The following is a 26,838-nucleotide window of genomic DNA, read 5'->3' on the forward strand; positions in this document are numbered from 1 at the left end:
GCAGAGTCAGTTTTTTAAGAAGTATTTACATTTTATTCTTATTATGGAATAGAAGTTCCCCGAAAAGGGACTTCTTGTGTTTTGTTACCTGGTCTGTTTTCCACATCTAGCACAGCACTTGGCGGTAGTGAGAGCCAGAGCAATGATGCTTCTGTTTCTGTGTGTCACGAGGTGAGATGTTTGACATCAGTCCTCACCTCCATTTTTGTTTTTTTATTGAAAGGTGGGAAGGCAAAGACAGACTCCCACATGTGCCCCAAAGGGGATCCACCCAGCAGGCCCACTAGGGGTGATGCTCTGCCCATCTGGGGCCTTGCTCTGTTGCTCAGCAACTGAACCATTTTAGCACTTAAGGCAAGGCCACAGAGCCATCCTCAGTACCCAGAGCCAACTTACTCAAACCATTTGAGCTATGGCTGCAGGAGGAGGGAGAGAGAGACAGAGGAGGGGGGGAGGGGGGGAGAACAGGGAGGGGTGGTGAAGCAGATGGTCACTTCTCCTGTATGCTCTGACCAGGAATCGAACCCAGGACTTCCACACGCCTGGATCTACTGCTGAGCCAACCGGCCAGGGACCTCACCTCCATTCTTTTAAAAAGGGGAAACATAAGTTTTTATTTTTTCAAAGTTTTGTGTAATTAGTTAAGAAGGTTTACATAATTAGAAAATTAAGTACCACTGTACGATTTGTTACACTGACATTCACCCCCACTTCCAGAGGAACCTGGTGCTGCCAGTCCCTTCACCTTTTGGGTGATTTATAAGTTAAGTGAAATCGCTTCTGGGGGGTCCTGGTTTTAGACTGAGCTTTCTTCAGTCTGCTCAGCCAGTTGCCACTTCTCTGTTTGCTCTCTATCTTCCAAGATTGTGTTACTTTCTCTTCTTCTAGTCTCTTTGTCTTTATCTGTTTATGTTCTAGTAGCATTTGAGGAGGGAGCAGAACTGAATGCTTGAGTTCAGTACTCCATCTTTAATTAAGAGTTTCTCTTGACGTGAGTTTTTCACTGTGTTTATGAGACATTTGATCCACGTGTGAAACAGCTTTCTGTGTAAGCTGCAACTCTCCATTTTTCTCTACTTCAATTCTTTTCTAACAACAGCAGGGTGAGGTATGGTGGAAAGTTCTCTGGACTGGGAGTTAAGACACTTGGGTTCTATTTCCAGATTTGCTACAAACTAATATGGGGCATTCTTTTCACGCCATTATTTCCTCATCTATAAAACCAGGGAATTGAAATAGATTATTTTAAAGTCTCTTTGTACCCACAGATTGATTTCATTTCCAAGAAATTAAGATATTTGTGTAGTTGAATACTAGGAAATAGAGTCGTAGCAGCCAGCTGAAGAAACACAGACTTTCAGCTTCTCCTCATATTTGTCAGTCAGTCTCTGTAACTCTGACCTCTTGAAAGTCCCAAGTAGAAGTACAACCCATGTTCCTTGAACAAGAAACTGTTCAAAGGTTAAAAATTCTGAAGATTTTTCCTCTGGACTATTTTTAGCTGTTAATAGTTCCAATCCAAAGTATACTTGGGTTCATATTCTCAAGAGCTAGATAAAGTGCTAGTTTTGAGCCAGAAAAACAGGAGAGATAATAGAGAATGAGGTCCATTTTCCCCGTTTTAGCCTCTGGCAGGGAGAGCCATCCTGGCAGTGTCCCACCAGGAAACAAGTCCTTCCCATCCACGCCATGTGTGAGTAGATAGTAGCTGCATCTGTCTTGCCTTTCCTCCACGTTGACGTTTCTCAGTCAGATGGGAAGGCAGCGTGGACATTGCGTGCCACTGTGGTTTTCACTGGCGGGTTTGTCGGGCACCCAGTACGCTCAGTAGTGGTTAGTGTAATGACTGAGGGGAAGATGTGATCTGTGAAGCCAGTCACCTTGTGGCTCAGAGACCAAGGCGAGCATCCTTAGGGCATCATGCTTCACAAATTGAGTTGTCTGTTGGACCTCTTCTGCCTCCCAGAGACTAAGCAATCTCCATGAGTTGGGGTGTAGGAATCATTTTGTCAAAGTTCCCCAGGTTATTACGATACACTGCATTCTTATACTGACCGGGGAACTATTATCTTAGGGACAGGAGGCCAAGAAGACTATGTGAGTCTTGAACATTTGCGGAGCTCAGGGGGAAAGATGGGATATCAGAAACTGAACCCTGCCCACGTAGCCAGCTGGTGCTGTCAGTCAGGGAGACTATTTCTAACCCTGCTTTCCTCATATCTCTGCTCTACACCCTTTCCCCTCCTTATCTTGCTTCTAAAACCAGAGAGGAAGTAGAAACCTCTAGGGGATACTGCTCCAATTTTTTTTCTCTGCTTCTCTCAAAAAAAGTGTGTGTATAATGCATATATAAATGCATTTTTACACTCATCTTAGCTTTTCTAATTAAGTTTAAGGCCTCTACCTATGCCTCTCTTTATCAGGGATTCCTCCTACATAGTTCTTCACTCTTTTTTATAAACATTTGTGTGTATGAATATGTAATATATGTAATATGAATGCATATTTCATTTTACAAAACAAGGCACAACAAGCAGAAATAGACTTTCGTCAACTCTATGGCCATCCTAGGTTTTGTATCTCATTTATTTGTTCACTCATTCATTCAGTATTTATTCGGGTCAGTGGTGTGCAGAGGCCGTGGCTAGGCACTGGGGATGTACAGTAGAATAAATAGACATAGCCCCTGTTCTCATGCTTACAGTCTCTCTTTAACCAGACTCCTTTAAAAAAAGTATTGTTCTAATAGCGTCCCGTTACAGAAAAAATACATATGCCTATGCCATAAATTTGAAAGTAGCCTCCTAATGGGAAGCCACTAAAGAGTTTAAAGCAGAAATTTAATTACTGGGTCAGAATTTCATTTTCAAAGGTCACTTTAGCTATGGAAAGGAGAAATGATTGGGAGAAGCTGAAAGCTGCTGGCAGGTTTCTCAGTCAGGAGGTTAGTGCTTTTCAGGACAGGGCAACTGGGGGCCTTTCTCTGTAAGACGGAGAGGAGGAGACAGGAAGTAGTCAGCACCATAAGATGGCAAATGTTTGGCTGTGGGATGAGTGAGGGGAATCCAGGATGACACCCAGGTTTCTGGCTTGACCAGCTGAATAGATGTTGGTGCCATGTACTGAGACAAATAATGGAAAAAGAGTAGGGTGTGTGTGTGTGTGTGTATGCGTGTGTGTGTGTGTAAACATAAGCCCTGTGTGGACACTCTAAGTCTGTGGGATGAGAGATGAGGGGAATCCAGGATGACACCCAGGTTTCTGGCTTGACCAGCTGAATAGATGTTGGTGCCATGTACTGAGACAAATAATGGAGAAAGAGTAGGGTGTGTGTGTGTGTGTGTGTGTGTGTGTGTGTGTATGTAAACATAAGCCCTGTGTGGACACTCTAAGTCTGAGATGCCGGAAAGGTATCCAACTAGAAAAGTCACGAAGGCAGTTGTATGTAGGAATCTGGAGTTCAGACGGGATATCTCAAATAGAGGGATGCATTGGAGCCCTTGACCTAAGTGTGTTAACAGATGCCATGGGATAGAGGGTGGGTCTCGGTGACAGCCCTGATAACAGAAGTAAAGGTCTAGTCATGGAGGAGGCACCCACAGAGGAGACCAGAGAAATGGAAGAACCTCTAAGAGAAGAAAAGCAAGAGAACAAGAGTCTTCAAAAGAAGTCGTGGTCATGCCTGACCTGTGGTGGCGCAGTGGATAAAGCGTTGACCTGGAATGCTGAGTTTGCCAGTTCAAAGCCCCGGGCTTGCCTGGTCAAGGCATACAGGAGCAGCAACTATTTCTCACTCCCCCCCCCATTCCTTTTCTCTGTCTCTTTTCTCTCTCTAAAATCAATAAATAAAACCTAAAAAAAAAATAAAGTCATGGCCCTGGCCGGTTGGCTCAGTGGTAAAGCGTCGGCCTGGCGTGCGGAAGTCCCGGGTTCAATTCCCGGCCAGGGCACACAGGGGAGGCGCCCATCTGCTTCTCCCCCCCTCCCCCCCTCCTTCCTCTCTGTCTCTCTCTTCCCCTCCCGCAGCCGAGGCTCCATTGGAGCAAAAGATGGCCCGGGCGCTGGGGATGGCTCCTCGGCCTCTGCCTCAGGCGCTAGAGTGGCTCTGGTCACAACAGAGCGACGCCCCGGATGGGCAGAGCATCACCCCCTGGTGGGCAGAGCGTCGCCCCTGGTGGGCGTGCGGGGTGGATCCCGGTGGGGCGCATGCGGGAGTCTAACTGCCTCCCCGTTTCCAGCTTCAGAAAAATACAAAATAAATAAATAAATAAAATAAAATAAAGTCATGATCAGCTGGGTCAAAGATTGTTGAGGTATCAAGTAAGGTAAAAACGTGAAAGGACATTAGGTGTAGCAGTGTGTAAGTCATGGGTGCTGTGCACCGCCCTGGGTGGTAGGGGCAAGGGACGGAACGCCCCACAGAGGAGCCAGCGGGGTTCTCCCAGAACCTCGAACCCCATGGCAGCAGTGGTAAGACTTTTGGACTAGGCAGTGGGCAAGGCTGGTGAAGGTATCATTTTTACTTTTTTTTATGATCGCCTCTTATCTTTGTTGTTTTATTCTGATTACCAAAGGAGTATGTACTCATTGTAAAAGTTTTAAACATTAAGCAATATGACTGAGTGTAACCTTCATAATCGTATCCCCTTATACATAACCACTGTTAATCATTTGAGGTACAGTCTTCAAGATTTTTCTGTGTCCATGGTACCCCATACACACACTTTTACACATTTACTTTATAGAAATTGGCTTATTGCCAGATAGTCTATTAGGCTTGGATTTTGATCTGTTGATTTCAGATATCTCACTACATAGGCGGATGTAGTCTATCGTGCTGTAGTATATTCTCTGGATGTTTGAGTTTTATTTTTGCCCTCTCACATGGTGCTACCATGAGCATGCTGTGCATAGTCACTTGTGCATTCCTGTCATGTGCATATAAGAACTTCTGTGGGACAAGTTCCTAAAGTGGAATAGTGGGGTCAATGGGCAAGTACATTTGACATTTTGTTACTGCTACAGTGCCCCCGAAGACGGGCTTTTTCTTTTTTTAAAAGCTAGAAGAATTTTGAGCTTGAAAAATATCAACAGGGACCAAGTAAAAAGTGGGCTGAAGTCACAGGAAGAAGTGTTGAGAAGCCCTGGCCAGTTAGTGCAGTTGATTAGCATGTCATCCCGATACACCAAGGTTGTAGGTTCAGCTCCCAGTCAGGGCACATTCAAGAATCAACCAATGAATGCATAAATAAGTGGAACAAATCAATGTTCCTCTCTCCCTCTCTCCCTCTTCCTCTCCCTCCCTCTCCTCCCTTCCCCTCTCCCTCCTCTTCCCCCATCCTGCTCTCCCCCTCTCCCTACCCCTTTCCTTTTCCCCTCTCCTTCTCTCCCTCTCTCCTTCTCTCCCTCTCTCCTTCTCTCCCCCCTCTCTCCTTCTCCTCTCCCTTTCCCTCTCCCCTCCCCATCCCCCTCTCTTTTAGTGAACCCAGTTGCTCCACTCAGACAGGACTGCCAAGTCTAGGCATCTTTTACCTTCCTCTCCAATCAGCCTGCAAGGCCATTGATTCTAAGGCCTTACTATCATTGGACTCCACCTAGTTCTGCTCAACCCCACTATCACGCGTGTTATGTTCGTTCCAGTCTGGATTTTCTTACCAGAGCAGCCTCTTACATGGTCTTCTATTTCTTCCTGTGCTGGCTCAGGACTCTGTTTCGGCTCTCAAGCTCTGCACAGGCATCTCTTCTCCCTGGTGGCCACCTATATGTTAACACCTAAGGCTGTCACAAGTGAACACCTTAGTGGCCTTTTTACATCTCTATGACCACTGTATTGCTTAGCTTATATTGTATTCTAAATAAATGATGTTATTTTCTGTAGGAAAGTCTGATGCTTCTATAAACTTGATACATTGTAAAGGAAGGACAAGGGCAAAAGCAGGCATGAGATAAACTCACAAAGGACCAGTGATTTAAGACATTTGATCCTTGGACATGTTTCAGGATTATTACTCTCTCCCTAGGGAAAAAGAGACAATCTGATTGTGTCATTTGTGTTATTATTTTTGTAATTAGCATATTAAATGCATATTTTGAGAAAATTTAAATGCCTTGCATCTCTCAGGTGATTTGGCTATATTCAGATGATCTGTTTATGTATTTTTAAAATATTTTTCTTTTGTATTTTTCCTAAATGAGAAGGGGGGCAGTCAGACAGACTCCCGCATGCGTCCAACCAGGATCCACCCGGCATGCCCATCCGGGGGCAATGCTCTGCCCATCTAGGGCATTGCTCTGCTCCAACCGGAGCCATTCTAGCACCTAAGGCAGAAGCCATGGAGCCACCCTCAGCGCCCGGGCCAACTTTGCTCCAATGGAGCCTTGGCTGCGGGAGGGGGAGAGATAGATAGAGAGAAAGGAGAGGGGGAAGGGTGGAGAAGCAGATGGGCGCTTCTCCTGTGTGCCCTGGCCGGGAATCGAGCCCGGGACTTCCACACGCTGGGCCGATGCTCTACCACTGAGCCAACCGGCCAGGACCGATCTGTTTATTTTTAAAAGGTTCAGTTAACTATATTTTGTTATATTTTCTAGAATAGAAAATACCTGAACCATCTTAGCTGCATCTGGCCAACTAGAGGATAATCACATGGTTGAATTCCCTGTTGGGATTCTAAAAGAAAGGGCCTTCCACTCCACTCAATGGAGAGCTCCCACACTGGGGTGGAGTGTTTCCCTCGGGAGCTGCCTGCTTCCTTGCAGCATTGTGCCCCTCCCCCACCGGTTGGGAGAGGAGGGGCAGGTCCTCACCAGCTGGCTCCTGAACTAGAATTTCAAGTTACAGAATCAAAGTATAATGAAAGAAGAGACACAAGGAGTTGCCTATTTTTTTTGTGGAGCAAGCAGCATGAGTTGAAACCTTGTAAAGCATTCAATTCCCAGCTGAGAAATGCTGTGGTCAGAGGACTATGAGGATCATTTATGTCCCTGGGACCTTCTAGAGAGGTGCTTCTCTTGAGGGTTGCAGTCTTTTTTTTTTATTTATTTATTCATTTTAGAGAGGAGAGGGAGAGACAGAGAGGAGAGACAAAGAAAGGGAAGGGGGGAGGAGCTGGAAGCATCAACTCCCATATGCGCCTTGACCAGGCAAGCCCAGGGTTTCGAACTGGCAACCTCAGCATTTCCAGGTCGACGCTTTATCCACTGCGCCACCACAGGTCAGGCCAGGGTTGCAGTCTTGTAGAAGGAGATCAGCAACCCGTGGCTCCAGGTCAGATGCTTCTTGCTGTGGCATCTCCCTCCCCAGCCAAGTCCAGGTCACCCTCAAACAGCCCCCTATTTGTAGCTCAGGCGATGTGTCCTCAGCAGTTTGGGTGGCCATCACCCTGGCCACTTCTTCAGCAGAAGGGAGTAACTAGAGTCAGATCTGGGTGCCCCATTTTTGAATACTTCCCTGAGGATATTGGGCAATTGAGGGGGTAAACAAGGAAGAGGAGGCTTTGCTGCCAAGGTTTCACTTGAGCCTCTCACTGCATTTCTGTTAAGTAGCGCCCACACAGTGGGCAGAGGCTGAGTATGAGCATTCATGCTATTTAGCCTAAAATAACATCCTGAACTACTAAAGTTGATCATTTGGAAGGAATTATTGTCATATCAGTCTGTTACTTAACTGGTGGCTTTAAAAATGTGCGTATACATTCAAAATTTAAGGAATGGGTGTGATTTAGAAATATTTAAGTAGGCCCTGGCCAGTTGACTTGGTGGTTGAATGTCAGCCGAGCCCGTGGAAGTCCTGGGTTTGATTCCCAGTCAGGGCACACAGGAGAGGCGACCATCTGCTTCTCCACTCCTCCCCCTCTCTTCTCCTCCTGCAGGCATGGCTTGAATGCACAAGTTGGCCCTGGGCACTGAGGGTGGCCCCATGGCCTCTACTCAGGTGCTAAAATAGCTTGGTTGCTGAGCAAGTGAGCTGTGGCCACAGATGGACAGAGCATCACAGTAGGGGATTTGCCAGGTGGATCCTGGTCGGAGCACATGTGGGAGTCTGTCTGTCTGTCTTTCTGTCTCTCACTTTTTAAAAATAAATAAGAAGTATCTAAAGAATAATACTAGAAAGTGCATAAAAATGGACTTTACATGTTTCTTGAGTTTTCTTCGTTTTCAGTTTTAGACTGAATTTATATACACTTTACTAATTTTCAGGTGTAACACTGAGACAAAAGGTAGAATAAGCTGCCCGAGGTCACAAAATTAGGAGGTGGTGCGTCTGGGTTTGAACTCGGGTTGCTTCAACTCCAGCAGTCAGCTTATAGAAGAAAAAGCATTCTTTCAGCAGGTAATTATGTAGCACCTCACATAGGCCAGGCACTGCTCTAGGTACTTGGGATTCAACTACAAACAAAGTGAAATCTGTCCTCATGGAGCTCAAATAATAGATATCAAGTAATTATTAATTATATGCTAAAGAAAAGCACAGCAGGGCAAGGCGGCAGAGATGGTGGCTCTATTCTGAGGCTAAGTTAGGATTTCAGGGACAGTCTCTCCCAGTATAGGAATATTGAACAGGGACCTGAATAATATAAGAGAGCAAGTTACCTAAGACCAAGAAGCAGTCTCAAATAGTGGTTATAAGCCTTTGGGCTCCTGGTTCAAATTCCAATGTTCCTCCTCATTAGCTGTGTGATCTTGGGCAAAACGCTTAACTTCTCTGTGTCTCTTCACTGGTGATGTAAAGCTAACGCTAATACTATCTTTACCCTATAGGGCTGTGTATGAGGACAAAATAGGTTCATTTATGAAAAAGATCTTAGTTATAAAACGGACACTAGAATTAGTTAGGTTTTTAACATGTTAGTAGTAAGTGCTAGTTACTATGTAAGCTGTATAGAGAGGTGAGAAGTAAGTAGTTGGTTTCTGGGTAGATTTTGAAAATTCAGCTGACTGTATTTATTGAGGAATTGGGTGTCAGCATTTGAGAGAAAGGAATTGGATCACCTCAGGAATTTTGGCCTAATTTAGTGGATTTGAGGGCTTTATCAAAATAGGGAAGACTTGGGGTATAGTATAGTTTCCTATCATAAAGAACATTCTCATTATTGTGCAATCATCATCACCACCCATCTCCTGAACTTTTTTTGTCTTGAAGAACTGAAACTCTGCACCCAACCTCTGCCAACCACCATTCTGTTTTCTATGCCTATGAATTTGACTGCTCTAGGGACCTCATATTAGTGGAATCATACAGAATTTGTCCTTTAGTGACTGGTTTGTTTCACTTAGCATAATGCCCTCAGGATTTGTCCACAATGTAGCATGTGTCAGGATTTCCTTTTTAAGGCTAAATAACACTTCATTGTTTGTTTTATCCATTCATTGGTTGATGGGAAATTGGATTAGTCCCATCTTATATTGTGAATAATGTTGCTATGAATATGAGTGTGCAAATATTTGTTCAAGTTCCTCTTTTTTATTCTTTTGGAGATATACTATATAGTGTTATCTACTTTTTTACACTGAAGTATATTGCTAGAATTTTTCATGGGGTAAGTATTCTACAAATGATTTTAAAATGATTGTATTGTATACTAGTATAGAGCTATATTTAAGCAAGCGAGCATTTCTATTTCCTAGAAATAAAATTTATAAGCTCAAAGGATATGACTAATAGTAAAGCTTTTTCTACATTTGCCAAGTTGTCACCAAGAAAGCTCCTAATATGTAACACTGTGTTTGTTCCTGCACCTCTGCTATTCTATTTAAACATTATTAACTATTTTCTGTCAGTTTGATGCTTAAAAATGGTATATCAGTTCTGGTTTTCCTTTTATGCAAATTTAGGGTTCACTTTCTGGGTTAGAGTTGATTTGTAGCTGATTACTAGGGGAAATATTAATTTGGTAAACACCAAACTTGTAAGATGAGAAAAAATGAAAATCTATGGGGTTCTTCCTTCTTAGTCGCTCATTCTAAGGCAACTTCAAGCCCTTTTCTCTGTGTGTATATGACAAGCTGCTTTAACAGGTTTTGGGGGTTTTGTTGTTGTTTTTGTAAGAGAGACAGAGACAGGAAGGGAGAGAGATAAGAAGCATCACCTGGAAGTTGCATCACTTTTAGGTGTTCATAATTGCTTCTCATATGTGCCTTGACCAGGGGGCTCCAGCCAAGCCAGTGACCCCTTACTCAAGCCAGTGGCCTTGGACTTAAGCCAAGGGATTATGTCTGTGATCCCATGCTCAAACCAGCAACCTTGTGCTCAATCCTGAGGAGCCTGCACTCAAGCTGGAGACCTCAGGGTTTCACACCTGAGTCCTCAGCATCCCAGGTTCACACTCTATCCACTGCTCCACCAGTCAGGTTTACTTAGGTTTTGAGTTCTTCTGCTATTGTGTGCTGAATACATTTTTAGTTACAGTTTCACAATTTCTTACTTAAAATTCAGAAATCAAAAAAGTGCTGGAAAACAATAGTTTCTGATCATTCATTTGGTGATAGATCTTGACAAATCTGAACTCATTTAATGGGAAAACATGACCTCAGCCAACATGAAGCTATATTTTTTATTATCCTACTTAAAGTGACTGTTCATATTTTTGGCTTTTCATCACTTTAAATATTTTGTGCCCATCCCCCTGGTACACATAGTTTCTGTTGAGAAATGAGCTGACAGTCTTAAGGGAGATCCCTTATAGCTTTTCTGTTTCTGCTTTTAAGATTCTCTCTGTGTGTGCTCTATACTAAATTTCTCTCTTTATCTTTGACCTTTGTCATTTTAATTAAGATGTGTGGGCCTGTTGGGCTTCATCTTGTTCAGGATTCTGTGCTTCCTGGGCTTGTCTATTTTCTTAATCAGGTTAGAGAAGCATTCAATCATTATTTCTTCAAATAGGTTTTCAATTCCTTGCTCTCTTCTCCTTCTGGTGCCCCTATGATGCTAATGTTGTCCGAGAAGCCCCTTAAACTATCTTCATTAAAAAAAATTTTTTTTTTGCTCTTTGATTATTCTCTGCTACCTTGCCTTCCAAACCACAGATTCAGTCCTCTGCTTCATCTAATCTGCTGTTGATTTCCTCTAATGTATTCCTTCACTTTCAGTTATTATATTCTTCATTTGCAACTGGTTCTTTATTGTAGTTTTTATATCCTTTTTTATTCTGTTGACATTCTTAGTTCCTTGAGCATACTTAAAACCATTGATTTGAACTCTGTATATGATAGATTACCTCCATTTTATTTAGTTGGTTTTTTTTTTCTTGGAGACTTCTTCTGTTCTTTATTTGGGACATGTTTCTTTTTTCCTCATTTTGGCTGACGCCCTGTGTATGTTTCTATGTATAAGGTGGAGCTGTCATGTCTCCCAGTCTTGGTAGAGTGGCCTCATGTAGTCGGTGGGTGTCTTATGAGGCCTAGTGTCCCTTGTCATCTGACCTGGGTACTCCAGGTGTGTCCCTTGTGTGAGTGGTGTGTGCCTTCCTGTTATAGATGAGCCTTGATTTCTATTAAGGGATTAACTCTCAGGCTGGCTGGCTGTAGGGACTGGCCATACTCCAGAGAGAAGCTGTTGCATGGCCCTGACCTTTTGTAGCAAGATTTGCTTTAGCAGGGCTCTGGTTCTCCCTACTCTGTCCTTTAAGTGTGTCATTTGTGAAGGTGGTTGGGTGGTGCTCTGGTGTAGTCTCAGGCTGCCCACAGGGTATATCGCTTCTGGGGATTCATCAGCGAGGCAAGCCAAGGTCAGCTGTTGCCTGTGCCTTGCCCAGGGCACATTGATATGAGTTACAGAGTGATCTTCAGGTGGTTGCCATTTGTGCTGGGCTTGGAGGTACCTGGGTAAAGCTAACCTATGAACTGAGGTCGGCTGCTGGAATTGGGGCTACTTAGCAAGAGGTACAGGGCATGCCTAGGACAGATGCTGCTTGTTTGGGGTTTGTGAACCTTTGAGAACTTTTAGAAGAGGCTGCAGCATGAGCCAAGGCAGGTAATTTGTGTGGAAAGGACACTGGCCAGGGCTTGAGTGGGCCAGCAAATTGGGTGGAATAGGGTTTCAGGGAATCACTTGGGTGGGGCTAACAGTGCCAGCCAGGTTGATGGAAACTCAGATACGGTGCCAGTCTGAGCCTTTAGGGGGTAGGGGGAGGACTCAGCGAAGGTCAATGGCTTTGTTACCATTTCTGTCTGGGAGAAAGCTGCCCCTTTTGCCCTCACTCTAAAAAATGAGACTATTCAGCAGTTTCTCCCAATATGTCCCTGGTGCCTTTCAAGCTGCTACCCCAGCCCTGGAACTAAGAGTGAGTGAGCCCATCAGTAGATAAGTGCACGTGGGCCCTTTAAGAGGACGCCTAGGACTCTAGCAGCCCTCAGTCTTATTTATCTACTATTCCTGCTGGTTTTCAAACCAGGAGTTATGGGGACCTCTTTTCACATCTCTTATAACCCTGAGCTGGGACACCTCACTCTTTAGGGAGAATTTCACATTTGAGATATCCCTCCCGATTTTTAACGTGTGTGTGTGTGTGTGTGTGTGTGTGTGTGTGTGAGAGTGTGTGTGTGTGTGTGTTTGGCCCCAGCCCATTTTATGCCTCCACCCCTCCTACCAGTCTCAGTGATAACTTCTTTATAACTTTAGTTAGAGGAGTTTTGTTCAGCTAGATTTCAGGGGTTCTCAATGAAGGTTATTCTGTCATTTAGTCATAATTTTGAAGCATTTATGGGAGGTAGCAAGTACAGTGTTGACCTGCTCTGCCAACTTGACCAGAAGCCTCTCAAGTTTTGGGGTTTTTTTTATTGTGAGAAATTCTGAATTCTGAAATGGAAAAGTCTTGGCACCAGAGGTATTGGATAAGGGAATGTGGACTTACAATTTTTACTTCCCCTTACATTTCTGTGTTCTCTTCCCACCTAGGTTTCAAAAACAGATTTTGAAATCCGGCCACTCTGATAGTTAAGCATGGAGTTGTGACTCACATGTGCTCTGAGTTTAAAGACAATAGACATTTTAGAGTGGTGTCTTCTTTCATCCCCAGGACATATATAATCACTATAATCTGGGAACAGACTAGAACCAAGTTTCAGCTGAGCTATAGCCAACTACAGATTTAAGGTGGTATTCAACTGGGGACCCTGAGGGTCTTAGGAGACCTGAACCCGCTGGATTGTGAAGTTATAGTGATAGCTTTCCAAGATGTTTTGGAACATTTTGATAATTAAAACCATTACTCCTTTATAGAACGTCAGCTGTCTTAGCCAACCAAGCTTTCAAAAAAGCAACAATAAATTAATTAAAGAAAGCAATAGCACTCTTTATATGATCAGTTACTGTTAATGTTTCTAAATCTAAATAAACAGTTTATTAAAATAGTAAAGATCACATAAATGGAAAAGTTGACTCAAATTCATATGGAATTGTAAGAGACCTGAGTAACCTAAACAGTTTTGAAAAAGGTGAACAACAACAACAAAAAGTCAGAGGACTCACATTTCCTGATTTCAAAATGTTTATAAAACCATGGTAATTAGAACAGTGTAGTACTGGCATACAGATAAACATATAGACCAATAGGATATTGAAAATTCAAGAGTAAATCTGTATACATATCTATGGCCAATTGATTTTTTGAGAAGATGTCAAGTACATTCAATAAGGAAATAAAAGGGTTTTTTTCTGTGCTTGTTTTGTTTTTTAAATAAATGGTGCTGTGACAACTAGATTTCTACATGTTAAAAAGAATATAGTTGGACCTGTAACACATTATTTACAAAAATTAACTCAAAATGGATCAACAAGCTAAATATAAGATCTAATGCTACTCAACTCTTAGAAGAAAACTTAGAGGTAAACTTTCATGACCCTGGATTTAGCAATGATTCTCAGATATAACACCAAAAGCAAGAACAACAATGAATAAATTGGACTTTATCAAAATTCAAAATGTTTGTTCATTAAAGGATATTCTCAAAATATAAAAAGACAATGGAGTAGAGAAAACATTTGGAAATAATATATCTATAAGGCTTTAGTACTCAGAATATATAAAGAACTCCTACAATTCACAAAAGACATCTGGTTGAAAAATGGACGGAGGATCTGAGTAGACTTTTCTCCAAGAAGACATACAAATAGCCAATAGCATACAAAACAATGCTTAACATCATTTGTCATTAGGGAAGTGCAGATCAAAACCAAAACACCACTTTATATATACCTACTAGAATGACTAGAATTTTTTAAAATCAGAAAACAAGTGTTGTCAAGGATGTAGAGAAACTGGAATCCTTACACATTGCTGATAGAAATGTAAAATGGTGCAGCCACTGTGGAAAGTAATTTGGCACTTTCTCATAAAACTACACATAAAATTACTATATGACTCAGCAGTTCTACTTTTAGGTTTATACCCAGAAGAATTGAAAACAAAGACTTAGATATTTGTCTGCCTTTGTTCACTGCTGTATTATTCACAGTAGCCAGAAGGTGAAAACAACCCAAATATCCATCAGTAGATGAATGGATAAACAAAATGTGGTATATGCATACAATGAAATTATATTCAGTCATAAGGAATGGTATATACTACAATATGAATGAATCTTGACATTATTATGCTAAGTGAAATAACCCAGAAACAAAAGGACAAAAATTATATGATTCTATGTATATGAAATATCTAGAATAGGCAAATTCATAGAGACAGAAAGTAGCTTAGGTTATCATGGATGGGGAGAGGGGAAATGGGAGTTATTGCTAATGGGTTACAGAGTCTCTGAGTTGACACAAAAAAATTTAGAAGTGATGGTTGTACAACATTGTGAATGGAACTAGTGCCACCAAATTGTACACTTAAGAATAATTAAAATAACAAAGTTTATGTTTAATTATGATACCACAATAATAAAGTTTTCTAAAGATAGTAAATAATTCAGTTGGAATATGATAAGTTTGTGATATTCATTGGGCTTTTCTATAAAGGCATTAGCTAATCTGATCAGGGCGTGAGAACGATTTGTGTGATGGCTGTTCTACAAGGCACATTTTAGAGCTGAAGTGTTGAGGAACAGGGAGGGTTGTGGGAAAAGGGAAAGGCAGTGCATAAGAGGAGCTGAAACAGCGCTAAACACCACTGGAACTCTAATAAGATGGAGACAGTTGTGCTTACTGGGGATCTTCTTGGGGGTGGTAGAGTTGTTTGTGGATAAAAGAAATCCTTAGAGTAACCACTTAGGGTAGGGCTGGGCAGGTGAGATGTCCAAGGGACTCTGAACTGCCTGTCGCCATTTGGTTCTGCTGTGGAGTCTGGTACTTGGATAGGGGCATGTGTCTGTTTGATGTGTTGCTGGAGCAGTGGACAGGCTGAACCCTTCCTTTTTGTAAATATTGTCCAAATATTTGAAGAATATAATCAATGAAGGGACACTATATTATTAGCCTGCTTAGTGTGTAGACTTTATCTTGGTGTGGCCAATGCAATAGGTTCCTGGAAATATAAAAGCTCTCATTATTATGTAGATAATTAAATTGCATTCTGAGGAATGGAAGAGCATTGGTAACTTTTTGAGAGTGACAAAGAGCACTTTTGTCTTTCTCAAGATGGGAAAAGCAGAGAACTGCAACAGAAATTATCAACTTATATTTGGAATTTGTATTCTAGAACTAGTTAGAAGAAAATGCCTTTTTTTCCTTTTAAATATACGGTCATTAAGTTTATATGCCAGTAACAAGCTGGGGTCAGAGATTGATTCATCCAGATTCAGAAAAGAGGAAACATTTCCTGGTTCTTATTTCTTTTTATTAAAAGCAGTAGCCACAAGTGCTTAGGACACTAAGTTCATTCAGAAATATTTGTGAATTAGTTATCTTTTTCTATGTTTTATTATTAAAAAGGGAATGAATGCAGGGATAGTCAAAGTAAAAAAATAATATAGAAAAGTTAATGCCTACCGATGTTAAGGATTCCAAAATTTATTAAAGATTGAAGTAAAACTTGGCCTGTGGTGGTGCAGTGGATAAAGCATCGACCTGAAATGCTAAGGTCACCGGTTCAAGTCACCAGTTCAAAACCCTGGGCTTGACCAGCCAAGACACATCATCAAGCAGTCAATGTACAGCTAAAGTGAAGCAGCTATGAGTTGATACTTCTCGCTCTCCCCACCTCTTTCTCCTTACTCTGTAAAATCAATAAATCTTAACACACACAAAAAAGCAACAAAGATTGAAGCAAAAAGGTAATAGCCATATTTATATAGTATTTAACAGTTTTCAAATCACTTTTATGTATGTGTCCACAATTTATTTTCCACAATGACCTTCTAATGTAGGTATTATAATATACATTATATTGATGTATTCTCCACAGTGATGTTCTGATGTAGATATTATAATATTCATTTTTATTGATGAAGAAACAGACTTAAGGTTAAGTGATGTGCCTAAAGCCCAGGGTTATAACACTGTCTAGAGATCTTATAATTCAAGTGCACTGCCCGATGTGGTAAAATACAACCATCTTAGCCTTGGAAGAAAGTCTCCTGTCTTCATGTTTTGTTTCATTATTAATTTTCTTTTCATTAATAATAACTCTTCGGTCTCATTTTAGAATTCCGGTGTCTCATTTAATGTTATAGGGCCTATAATCTATGGGTTTACAATCTCTCTATAGTATGGGAAATAGATTTTTCTCTGTCACCAAAATACTATAGATCCTGTTGAACTGAAGCCTAAGAAAGAGATACTGGGAGCCAAATATGACTACCACATATGATGTGAGGCCTGGGGAAGAGACTCAGCTGTGCGTGATGTGGGGGTGAGACCGGGCAGACCTACATCATACCTGCAAGTGTAGAATGATGAGAAATGGTGGCTCAAGCATGTGGTTGTTTTAAGAATCGTAGTTGGGGAATGTTGGCATTTAAGTCTAACATTACATGTATTCTGAGACTAGTTTTCAGAGACTTCTAATCAAATGAAAAAAGAGAGATTTAGGTGCAGGACTGTTTGGCAAACCATTGGACATCCTGCCCAATCTGGATGTGTGAGCACATCCTCATACCCAATGTGATATGAGCCATCCCTTTGTACATTCACAAGATCGAGGAAGACCTGAGGACAGTTTCTATACTTTCTTCATCTTGGTATTTGTACTCATGTCACCTAGCTCATATCTTTGGCACATGAATGTCTTCAGGCATTTGCCAGAATTTAATAGCCATTTATTTATTTTGTGGAACTTTTCCATCAGTTCTTCTAATTCTGGCTGTTATATCAAATTTCACTGCTTTGTTCTATTATTATTTGTTTTTCAAGATATGTTAGTTTGCTATTTGTTAATTTTTTTGCAATACAATTTTAATTCCTGATCAACTTAGATTTAGCATTGGAGGCCCCTTGGAATTATTCACAGCAGCTCAAGAGACAAATTATTGTACTCAAAAAGTTTTAGAATAATACAGATTCAAGTTCCTATTGTGTCAGTTATAGTGATTGACTTCAGGCAACTAATAACCTTGAATTTTCATGATTTGTGAGAACAAGTATAGAAACAGGATTAGATAAGATCAGACGTTGGTGCCAGGCACAAACTATCAGTCAGGAAATTTCTATTTACATTTTTCATATCTCTTGAGTCTGTGTACATGAACTTAATTTATATTTATATAGTGCTTTATGTTTTTACAACATGCTTTTGGAATTGTCATTTGTATCCTTTACACCAGTGGGCCCCAACCTTTTTTGGGCCACGGACCTGTTTAATGTCAGAAAATATTTTCACAACCAGCCTTTAGGGTGGGACGGATAAATGTATCATGTGACCGAGACAAGCATCAAGAGTCTTAGACGGATGTAACGGAGGGAATCTGGTCATTTTTTTGTTTTTGTTTTTTGTATTTTTCTGAATCTAGAAACCGGGAGAGAGAGTCAGACAGACTCCTGCTTGCGCCCGACCGGGATCCACCTGGCACGCCCACCAGGGGGCGACGCTCTGCCCACCAGGGGGCGATGCTCTGCTGCGACCAGAGCCACTCTAGCGCCTGGGGCAGAGGCCAAAGAGCCATCCCCAGCGCCCGGGCCATCTTTGCTCCAATGGATCCTTGGCTGCGGGTGGGGAAGAGAGAGAGAGGAAGGAGAAGGTGAGGGGTGGAGAAGCAAATGGGCGCTTCTCCTGTGTGCCCTGGCCGGGAATCGAACCCGGGACTTCTACACACCAGGCCGACGCTCTAACACTGAGCCAACCGGCCAGGGCCCATTTTTTAAAAATAAAACATCGTTCAGACGTAAATATAAATAAAACAGAAATAATGTAAGTTACTTATTCTTTCTCTGCAGACCGGTACTAAATGGCCCATGGACCGGTACTGGTCCGCGGCCTGGGGGTTGGGGACCACTGCTGTAAGTTATGTGATGTGTGGATGTGTTATTCTAATTATATTTATTGCTAGGACGCTAGTTATCAGGCTTTTCGGTTTTTACCTATGAAATTCATGTAAGGTCATTTAGTAGACCTTACTAAAGTAGAGTCTTTCTGGTAGATAATAAATTGTGTTTGTTATAAAATTATAGATAACAGATTTTTTTAATTGGCCAGTTTGTAATATAAACTAGGCATTGAATGTGTGTCACATTGAGCTTTGAATTTTGCTTTCATTGTGCATCCATATAAAATGCCATTGATTTTTTTCATCATATTTCAATAACTGGTTTTCAGTGCTCTAGTCAGCTTTTTGATGAACAGTTCACACAGAGGTCCCAAATATTTCTTATATTCCAAGTACCCTCATGCCATTCAGGGTAGTACCTCTGTTGTATAAAGGCATTGTGACAATACTGAAAGTACATTTCAAAATATTACATTTAAAAAAATAATTTATATAAAGAAAGAAAAGTAATATTTTTGCCTTTTTGGAATTTTTTCCCCTTTGATTTTGCCCCCATTTTAATTAAAAGCCCTCAAAGTGTTACATTGATTTTGACTATCACATTTTTGCTGAGAAATGAACTTTTTCACTGTGTTAGATTACCAGAAATGAGAATATCCAGCAGTAACTCGAGCCCTTCAGTAGTTCAAGTGTCATCATATTAGCATCAGAAATCATTTGCAGCCCTGGCCAGTTGGCTCAGTGGTAGAGCATCGGCCTGGCGTGTGGAAGTCCTAGGTTCAATTCCTGGTCAGGGAACACAGAAGAAGCAACCATCTGCTTCTCCATTCTTCTTCTTCCCCCTTCTCTCTTTCTTTTTCTTTCTCTTTCTCTTTCCCTCCCACATCCATGACTCAAATGGCTTAAGCAAAGTTGGCTCAGGTGCTGCAGATGGTTCCATGGCCTCACGCCAGGCACTAAAAAAAGCTCAGTTGCCCAGCAACGGAGCAGCAGCCCCAAATGGGCTTGCCGGGTGGATCCTGGTCCCGGTGCATGCAGGAGTCTGTCTCTCTGCCTCCCTGCCTCTCACTTAAAAAAGAAAAGAAATCATTTGCTTCCCAGTGCTGTATCAGGTCATGAGAGCAACAGCTGCAGCTTCTTTCTACCTAGATGATGATTCAATAAAGCTGTTTCTGTTTTTACTCAAATGTACAGTTTCTCTCGTTTGTGTTGACATTAACCAGTGAATCTATTAGTTCTCATTACCAGCAGAATAACTAACACTATAAACACTTTTATATTTTCTCTCACAAATCTTTTGAAGCTACATATGTACCCTATAATTTGATAGACAACCTGGGTAATAGCTCTTGTTTCTTGACTCTGTTTTTAGGCAAAATGTATACTTTTTAAAACTTGTCCTTTCATTAAAAAAACAAAACAAACAAACAAAAAAAAACAATGGCCGCTTTGTCCCATCTATTGACCCCAGACACATAATACGTAGATAATTTGGGCACATAATTATAAAATGATATAAAGATAAAATGCAAAGTCAAGTCACTCCATCAGATTTATACTACTCACGAAATAAAGTATCTGCACTACTGTAGTATTGTTTCATTGACTTGCTAGTTCTGCCAAAAAAAAAATTATAAACACCACAGATATAATTTTTTCAGTATCTAAGTGCTATAAAATGGTTAGGTCTTTTCTTCCTAATGTAAACCAAGCAGCAAAACACCAATTTAAAAACACACCCTAGTAGCCACTTGTATAAACACATTTAGCAAGTTTAAAGGTGCTCTGCAAGGATGTAATTATCTTGGACAACTGTTGTTGTGATGTTGGAAATAACCAGCGTATTACATTACAGTTTTGTGTCACAACTGTGCAGTAATTGCTGTCGCCCTCCTGGCGTTCTTAGAGGCGTGCACCTCGGTTCCGGCCTTGGTTGCAGCTCTGCCCGGCTTGGTTTCCCTCCTGTTTCCTGTTCCTGCTTTGGTGCACAGGAAGAAGTCCTGTGATGAACTCAGCTTTCAGAAGAGTTAGAATCACTTCTTTGTGTCAGTGATTGGAGTTGAATGGACAAGACTCTGAGTGAACCTAAAATCTAAACTAGGAGTTTGGGGTTTCTTACTGACGTGCCAAACCTAAGTATTTAGTCGCTGAATTGTTGGCTATTTTGGTTTTAAACAATCACTTACTTAGAGATCTCTTGTGAATCTACCCTGTACATGTTCAACTTTCTTTTGGGCCACTGAAGCAAGTGTTTCTGGATCAATAGGAACCCAGCCTTTTCTTTTTCAAAAGTATTTATTGGATTAAAAAAAATATATTTTACATTAAAAAAGTTACTACAAAGCTAAAATAACATTATTTCATAAAATTAAAAGTAATTTTAACATAATTTAATGCCTAATCCATGCTCTATCTTCATGGTCATATTTTTATTTTATTTTTTCAGTCTCCTGGTTTTGATAAATACATTCTTTGCAGCTGCTTTGTCCAAGTTAGGGTTCAGTTAAGTGCCACCCATTGCTAATGATTGCTTTGGCATTGTGATTTATAATAAAAAAAATATACAGCTCCTAGAACCACACGAGTTTCCTAAGGCAGTGGTCCCCAACCTTTTTTGGCCACGGACCGGTTTAATGTCAGAAAATATTTTCACAAACCAGCCTTTTGGGTGGGATGGATAAATGTATCACGTGACTGAGACTAGCGTCAAGAATGACTCTTAGACGGATGTAACAGAGGGAATCTGGTCATTTAAAAAAAATAAAACATTGTTCAGACTTAAATATAAATAAAACAGAAATAATGTAAGTTATTTATTCTTTCTCTGCAGATCGGTATCAAATGGCCCACAGACTGGTACCAGTCTGCAGCCTGGGGGTTGGGGACCACTGTCCTAAGGGATGAGAGCTATAAATGTGCCTTTTGTTATGTTAATGAGATGGCTTTTGGAAAGCCTGTAGCTAACCAAGTGTGGGAACTGGTTGCCAGAAGAGCCCTGTAATGCCAGTGGCCGAGGCTAGGCAGGTCCATGTTGAATTCGGGCAGACGGTAGAGGAACTGCGGAGCCGGAGAGCATTAGGCCATTCCGTTTAATAGTCTCACAATGGTGGTTGAGCACACAGGCAGGGGAAAACCTCTTCTCCAGCACACAAACATTAAGAATAGCTGCTCACAGTGGTAGGCAGGCAGGCAATCTGCCATCCACAATCCCCCATCTCTCGACTGCAATCACCCATAGCCTTATATAGACCATCCACACATGACACTGCTATGCACCCACACACCAATCAGGCAAAGTGCTTGCAGCTGGTAACCCTAAGAGCAAGCCTAACACAGCTGCCCCACAAGCTCTCTAGGTGATTAACACATTAAACTTTCACCCCTACTCCGTGACCTGGGGGTGGGGTGAGCTTAAATCAATTGCCAGGGCCAGTGCCCGTCAATCAGTCATGCTTATGAATGAAGCCTCCATAAAAACCTGGAGGACAGAGTCTGGCGAGCTTCAGGTTGGGGAGCGTGTGGAGATGTGAGTCGAGTGGCACACTCAGAGAGGTCACGGACACTCTGCTCCTCTTCCCACATACATTTTCTGGCTGTTTGTGTCCTCATTATACCTGTTGGGGAGGAATAATTCTTCCTTCACCGTACAAAGGGTTTTTTGGTTGATCTAATATATCAATATTAAACAGGTTCACAAGAGAAAAATTTAATTTTGTGCATATAGGAACTCCACATACATGAGAGGTCTGAAGACAGAAAGATATAGACTGAGATATAAGAGTAACAGGTAATTTTGTCTGCATAGGAAAGTGTTTTTAATTAAACTTAAATATTCTGAAGTATTTAAGTTTAAATAACAATTATTAAACATTTAAAAAATTTAAATGAACATTCTCATTTATCAACAAGTCTAGCCTCTTGAACAAATCGATGACATGAAAAAGGCAGACTGTTAGAAGTTTAAAGACCTGCTTAACCAGGCGGTGGTGCAGTGGATGGAGCATCAGACTGGGATGTGGAAGGACCCAGGTTCGAGACCCCGAGGTTGCCAGCTTAAGCATGGGCTCAACTGGTTTGAGCAAAGCTCACCAGCTTGGACCCAAGGTCGCTGGCTTGAGCAAGGGGTTACCTGGTCTGCTGAAGGCCCGCAGTCAAGGCATGTATGAGAAAGCAATCAATGAACAAGGTGTTGCAATGAAAAACTGATGATTGATGCTTCTCATCTCTCTTCGTTCTTGTCTGTCTGTCCCTATCTATCCCTCTTTCTGTAAAAAATAAAAGAAAATAAAAAAGAAATTTAAAGACCCCTAAGAAATATAACTCCACTTTCAGTGAGCAAAGCCACACTGCAAATGGTTGTTTTGTCTCTCAATATTTTTTAATCTGAAACAATACCTTTTATTCATGTCCGGAATTTGTTGGTGAGAGTAATATCTTGCATGGCTCACCTGCTGAATTTAGTTCCTTTATCCCTCTAACACTGTGCTGTCCTGCATAGTAACCACTAGTCACACCTGGCTGTTGAGCTTTTGAAATGTGGTTAGTCCAAATTGAGATGTGTTGTATGACATGCACGTTGGATTTCTAAGACTTAGTGCCAAAAAGGTAAAATATTTCACTAATAATTTTTTATATTGACTATGTTCAAATGATATATTATCGCCTGACCTGTGGTGGCGTAGTGGATAAAGCGTCGACCTGGAAATGCTGAGGTCACTGGTTCGAAACCCTGGGCTTGCCTGGTCAAGGCACATATGGGAGTTGATTCTTCCAGCTCCTCCCCCCTTCTCTCTCTCTGTCTCTTCTCTCTCTCTCTCTGTCTCTTCTCTCTCTCTCTCTGTCTCTCCCTCTCCTCTCTAAAATGAATAAATAAAAAAAATTAAAAAAATGATATATTATCAATGTTACTAAAATTACTTTTTTTCATTTTATTATTTTATCTAATAGAAAGTTTTATTGCCTTGGCCAGGTAGCTCAGTTGGTTAGAGCAGTGGTCCCCAACCCCCCGGGCCGCGGACCGGTACTGGTCCGCAGAGAAGGAATAAATAACTTACATTATTTCTGTTTTATTTATATTTACATCTGAACGATGTTTTATTTTTTTAAAAATGACCCGATTTCCTTTGTTACATCTGTCTAAGACTCACTCTTTGACACTTGTCTCAGTCACGTGATACATTTATCCATCCCACCCTAAAGGCCGGTCCGTGAAAACATATTCTGACATTAAACCGGTCCGTGGCCCAAAAAAGGTTGGGGACCACTGGGTTAGAGCATCTTCCTGATACGCCAAAGTTGCAGGTTCGATCCCTGGTCAGGGCACATTCAAGAATCTACCAATGGATGCATAAATAAGTGGAACAACAAATGGATGTTTCTTTTTCTCTGACCTCCTCTCTCTCTCCTTTTGTCTCTAAAATTATTCAATAAATAAAAAATTTTAAATATTTAAATAAAAAATAAATAAAAGTAATTTAGAAAGAAAATTTTATTTGTCTTCAGTATATTTCTACCAGATAGTGCTATTCAACATATTTTAAAACGAAATTGCTACTCCAGAATGACTTCAAATCAGTTCTCTGAGATGTAGTAAAAAAAATATTGATACACTGCCTGACCTGGCGGTGGTGCAGTGGATAGAGCATCAAATTGGGACTCAGAGGACCCAGGTTCAAAATCCCAAGGTCACCAGCTTGAGTGCAGGGTCTCTGGCTTGAGCATGGGGTCATAGATATGACCCCATGGTCACTGGCTTGGAGCTTAAGGTCACTGGCTTGAGCAAGGGGTCACTTGCTCTGCTTTAACCCTCCCCCCATCAAGGTGCATATGAGAAAGCAGTCAATGAACAACTAAGGAGCTGCAATGAAGAATTAATGCTTCTCATATCTCTTCCTTCCTGTCTGTTCCTCTCTCTGACTCTCTCATGTCTCTATTAAAAAAAAAAATAAAAGAACATTGGTACACTGAAGTGTTCTTTAGCTAGAGTTTTAAACATGTAGTTGCTTTTTTCTTCTATGTAGAAGCTAAAAGACTTCCCTTAGTAGATCTAGCCTAGAGCATTTTCAGACCCAACACCCTCTGTTCATGGCATTGACCAATAGATGAAACAGCTGGTGAAGATTGAGTGTCCCTGCTAACTGAAAGTGTTAGATAATGTAAACCTGTAAGTGTGCCACAGATGCTGAATACAGTTGGTAAGCTGCTGATTTAAAAGCAACATACTTTATGAGTTGATGAAACTTCATGATTTATGTATTTGTTTCTTTTTAGCATTGGAAAACCTTGATCAGATGGTTGTCTCCAGTTTCAGAACCCTGGAAAGTCAGCCTGATTTCCGATCCCCAGAGTTTGTGAGTATTACTTCTCTTGTCTTAAATTTGTAATGGTTAGCCAGAGATTTCTCACAAAGTGGAGGGAAAGGTGTGTGTGTGTGTGTGTGTGTGTGTGTGTGTGTGTGTGTGTGTGTGTTTGACTTCAGTGGTTCTATATCTGGCCCAGGTGTCACTGGCAGTGACTGTGTTCAAAGCTCTGGTTCTTTGGGGAACAGATTACTATAGAATTATAGTGTCTTGGTATCATGTTCTATATAGGCTTGTTCTTCGTGCTACTTGTAATTGTAAATGAGAACTCATTCTGCAGTAAAATAGGATCATGTGCCCATCATTCATTGATACCCTTGCTATCAGTTTCTGCTGTTAGTAACTCTGGAAACCACTCTTTATTGAGCACGTACATGTCCATTAACCAATCTGCTTCCCATTTCACTCTGGAGCCTTCAGTAATGCAGCTGACGTAGATGTATCTTGTAGGGCTGGGAATATTCTATTGGTTATTCCTACCAAGAGGGGAACTAAATGCTTTCACTAAATTAGACTCATTAAAGGTTAGTCACGGTTCCTATCCTTAAGGAATTAAAAATCTTATTAGATGCTACTGTGATTTTATTAATGCCTTGTTTAAAGAAAATTAAGCACATAAGATGCCTTATGCAGCATGTTCTCACTAAATAGGTTTTATATTAGATTCATTTGAAGAGAAGATGGGAAGAACTGTTTTTCTGACTCCTGTACCATTTTATTTCTCCAGATGTGTAGGAAAAGCATGCCAGGATCCACCTACATTTACTGGGTTTGCCCCCCTGCTGCACATGGCTCGTCTGCCACTTGAGCAAAGCAGAAACCTTTTCTTGATTTATTTTCAAAGTGTAATATACAGTCATCACTTTGACATTTGGCAGAGCACTATTGTATTATTGATAAAGACAAGAAAAAGAACTCAGTACATGTTTTTCCTCTTCTCACTCACTCTTTATGGATTGCCCACTCAATTCAGCCAACAGGAAGGAGACTAGGCAGTGCTCTCTGGACTGAAAAGAGATCACACATAAAACTGTATCCACAAGGCCATTTTATTTTAAAGTGTGGACTCCTGTGGTGTACTAGCAGATTGCCTACTGTGAAAATCACTTGGCTATAATAGAAAGACATAGTATTCTATGACTTCCCCATTATATTCAATGAGATTTTCAGTGAGGGAAAATTGTGAATGCTCACCAGTATTCCTGCATCTTAAAGTAGCAGAGCAGTTTTGTGGTTTTTCTAATTTCTGCAATTAGAACCCCAAAGCAGAATCAATTCTGCTGACACAGACATTGCACATTTGAGTATGATATTGATACAGACTTGTGGAAGTGGCCCTTTTTTGGCTTTATTATTTTCTAACTGCTTTTTTTTCTGATAACCTGTAAGCAACATATCAAATCTAAAAAGAGCTCTGTGCAATAAGGTGTTGCTGTGCTTGGTAAACACACAGAGTTTGCACCAATTTCCTTTGTGAAAATAAAAGTTTTTCTCTCGAGAACAGACCTTAGTGTATTATGACACTTCTGATTGGCATGCCTCAGTTCTCTCTGCCACAGACCATCTACACTGGTAATCATCTGCCTCAGTATTAACTTCGTAACTACCAAGTGTCCCTTTTCAAGGTGTGAGGACTGGCCAGTCCAAGCTAGAATGACAAGGGTGGGACTGGAGGATCACAGAATACTTGTTGTTTTTTTTTAATTCATTTTAGAGAGGAGAGAGAGAGAGAGAAGAGAGAGACAGGGGGGAGGAGCTGGAAGCATCAACTCCCATATGTGCCTTGACCAGGCAAGCCCAGGGTTTCGAACCGGCGACCTCAGCATTTCCAGGTCGACGCTTTATCCACTGCGCCACCACAGGTCAGGCCAGAATACTTGTTAATAACAGTGAGTCTTAACAGTGAGTCTGAGAGCCTCCAAGCTGAATGAGATTTTTAGTCTCAATCTCTGTATTTTTATTTTCCATTCAACAATTTCCAGTTACTTCTTTAGACCACTTTAGTGGAGTTGAAGTTGTTAATTATAATTTCCTTATGTGTGTGGTTGATATTGATGTTGACAGCCTGGCTGTTACCTTTCTCTAATTGTGTGTTCACACCATGTTCAGGAGGAATCTGTGA

General features: G+C 41.2%; 1 protein-coding gene across 3 annotated transcripts in view; it reads left to right on the forward strand.

Moving 5' to 3' along the window:
- Nucleotides 1-26,838, forward strand: part of ANO6 (anoctamin 6) — a 217,323-nt gene that overhangs the window by 66,757 nt on the left and 123,728 nt on the right. For all 3 annotated transcript variants that reach the window (XM_066258167.1, XM_066258168.1, XM_066258169.1), the window contains one exon: nucleotides 24,628-24,707. In XM_066258167.1, coding sequence (XP_066114264.1) covers nucleotides 24,628-24,707 — 80 coding nt within the window. The remainder of the gene's footprint in view (nucleotides 1-24,627; nucleotides 24,708-26,838) is intronic.

The sequence above is a fragment of the Saccopteryx bilineata genome, chromosome 2, assembly GCF_036850765.1.
Source record: "Saccopteryx bilineata isolate mSacBil1 chromosome 2, mSacBil1_pri_phased_curated, whole genome shotgun sequence".
Taxonomy (NCBI): Eukaryota; Metazoa; Chordata; class Mammalia; order Chiroptera; family Emballonuridae; genus Saccopteryx; species Saccopteryx bilineata.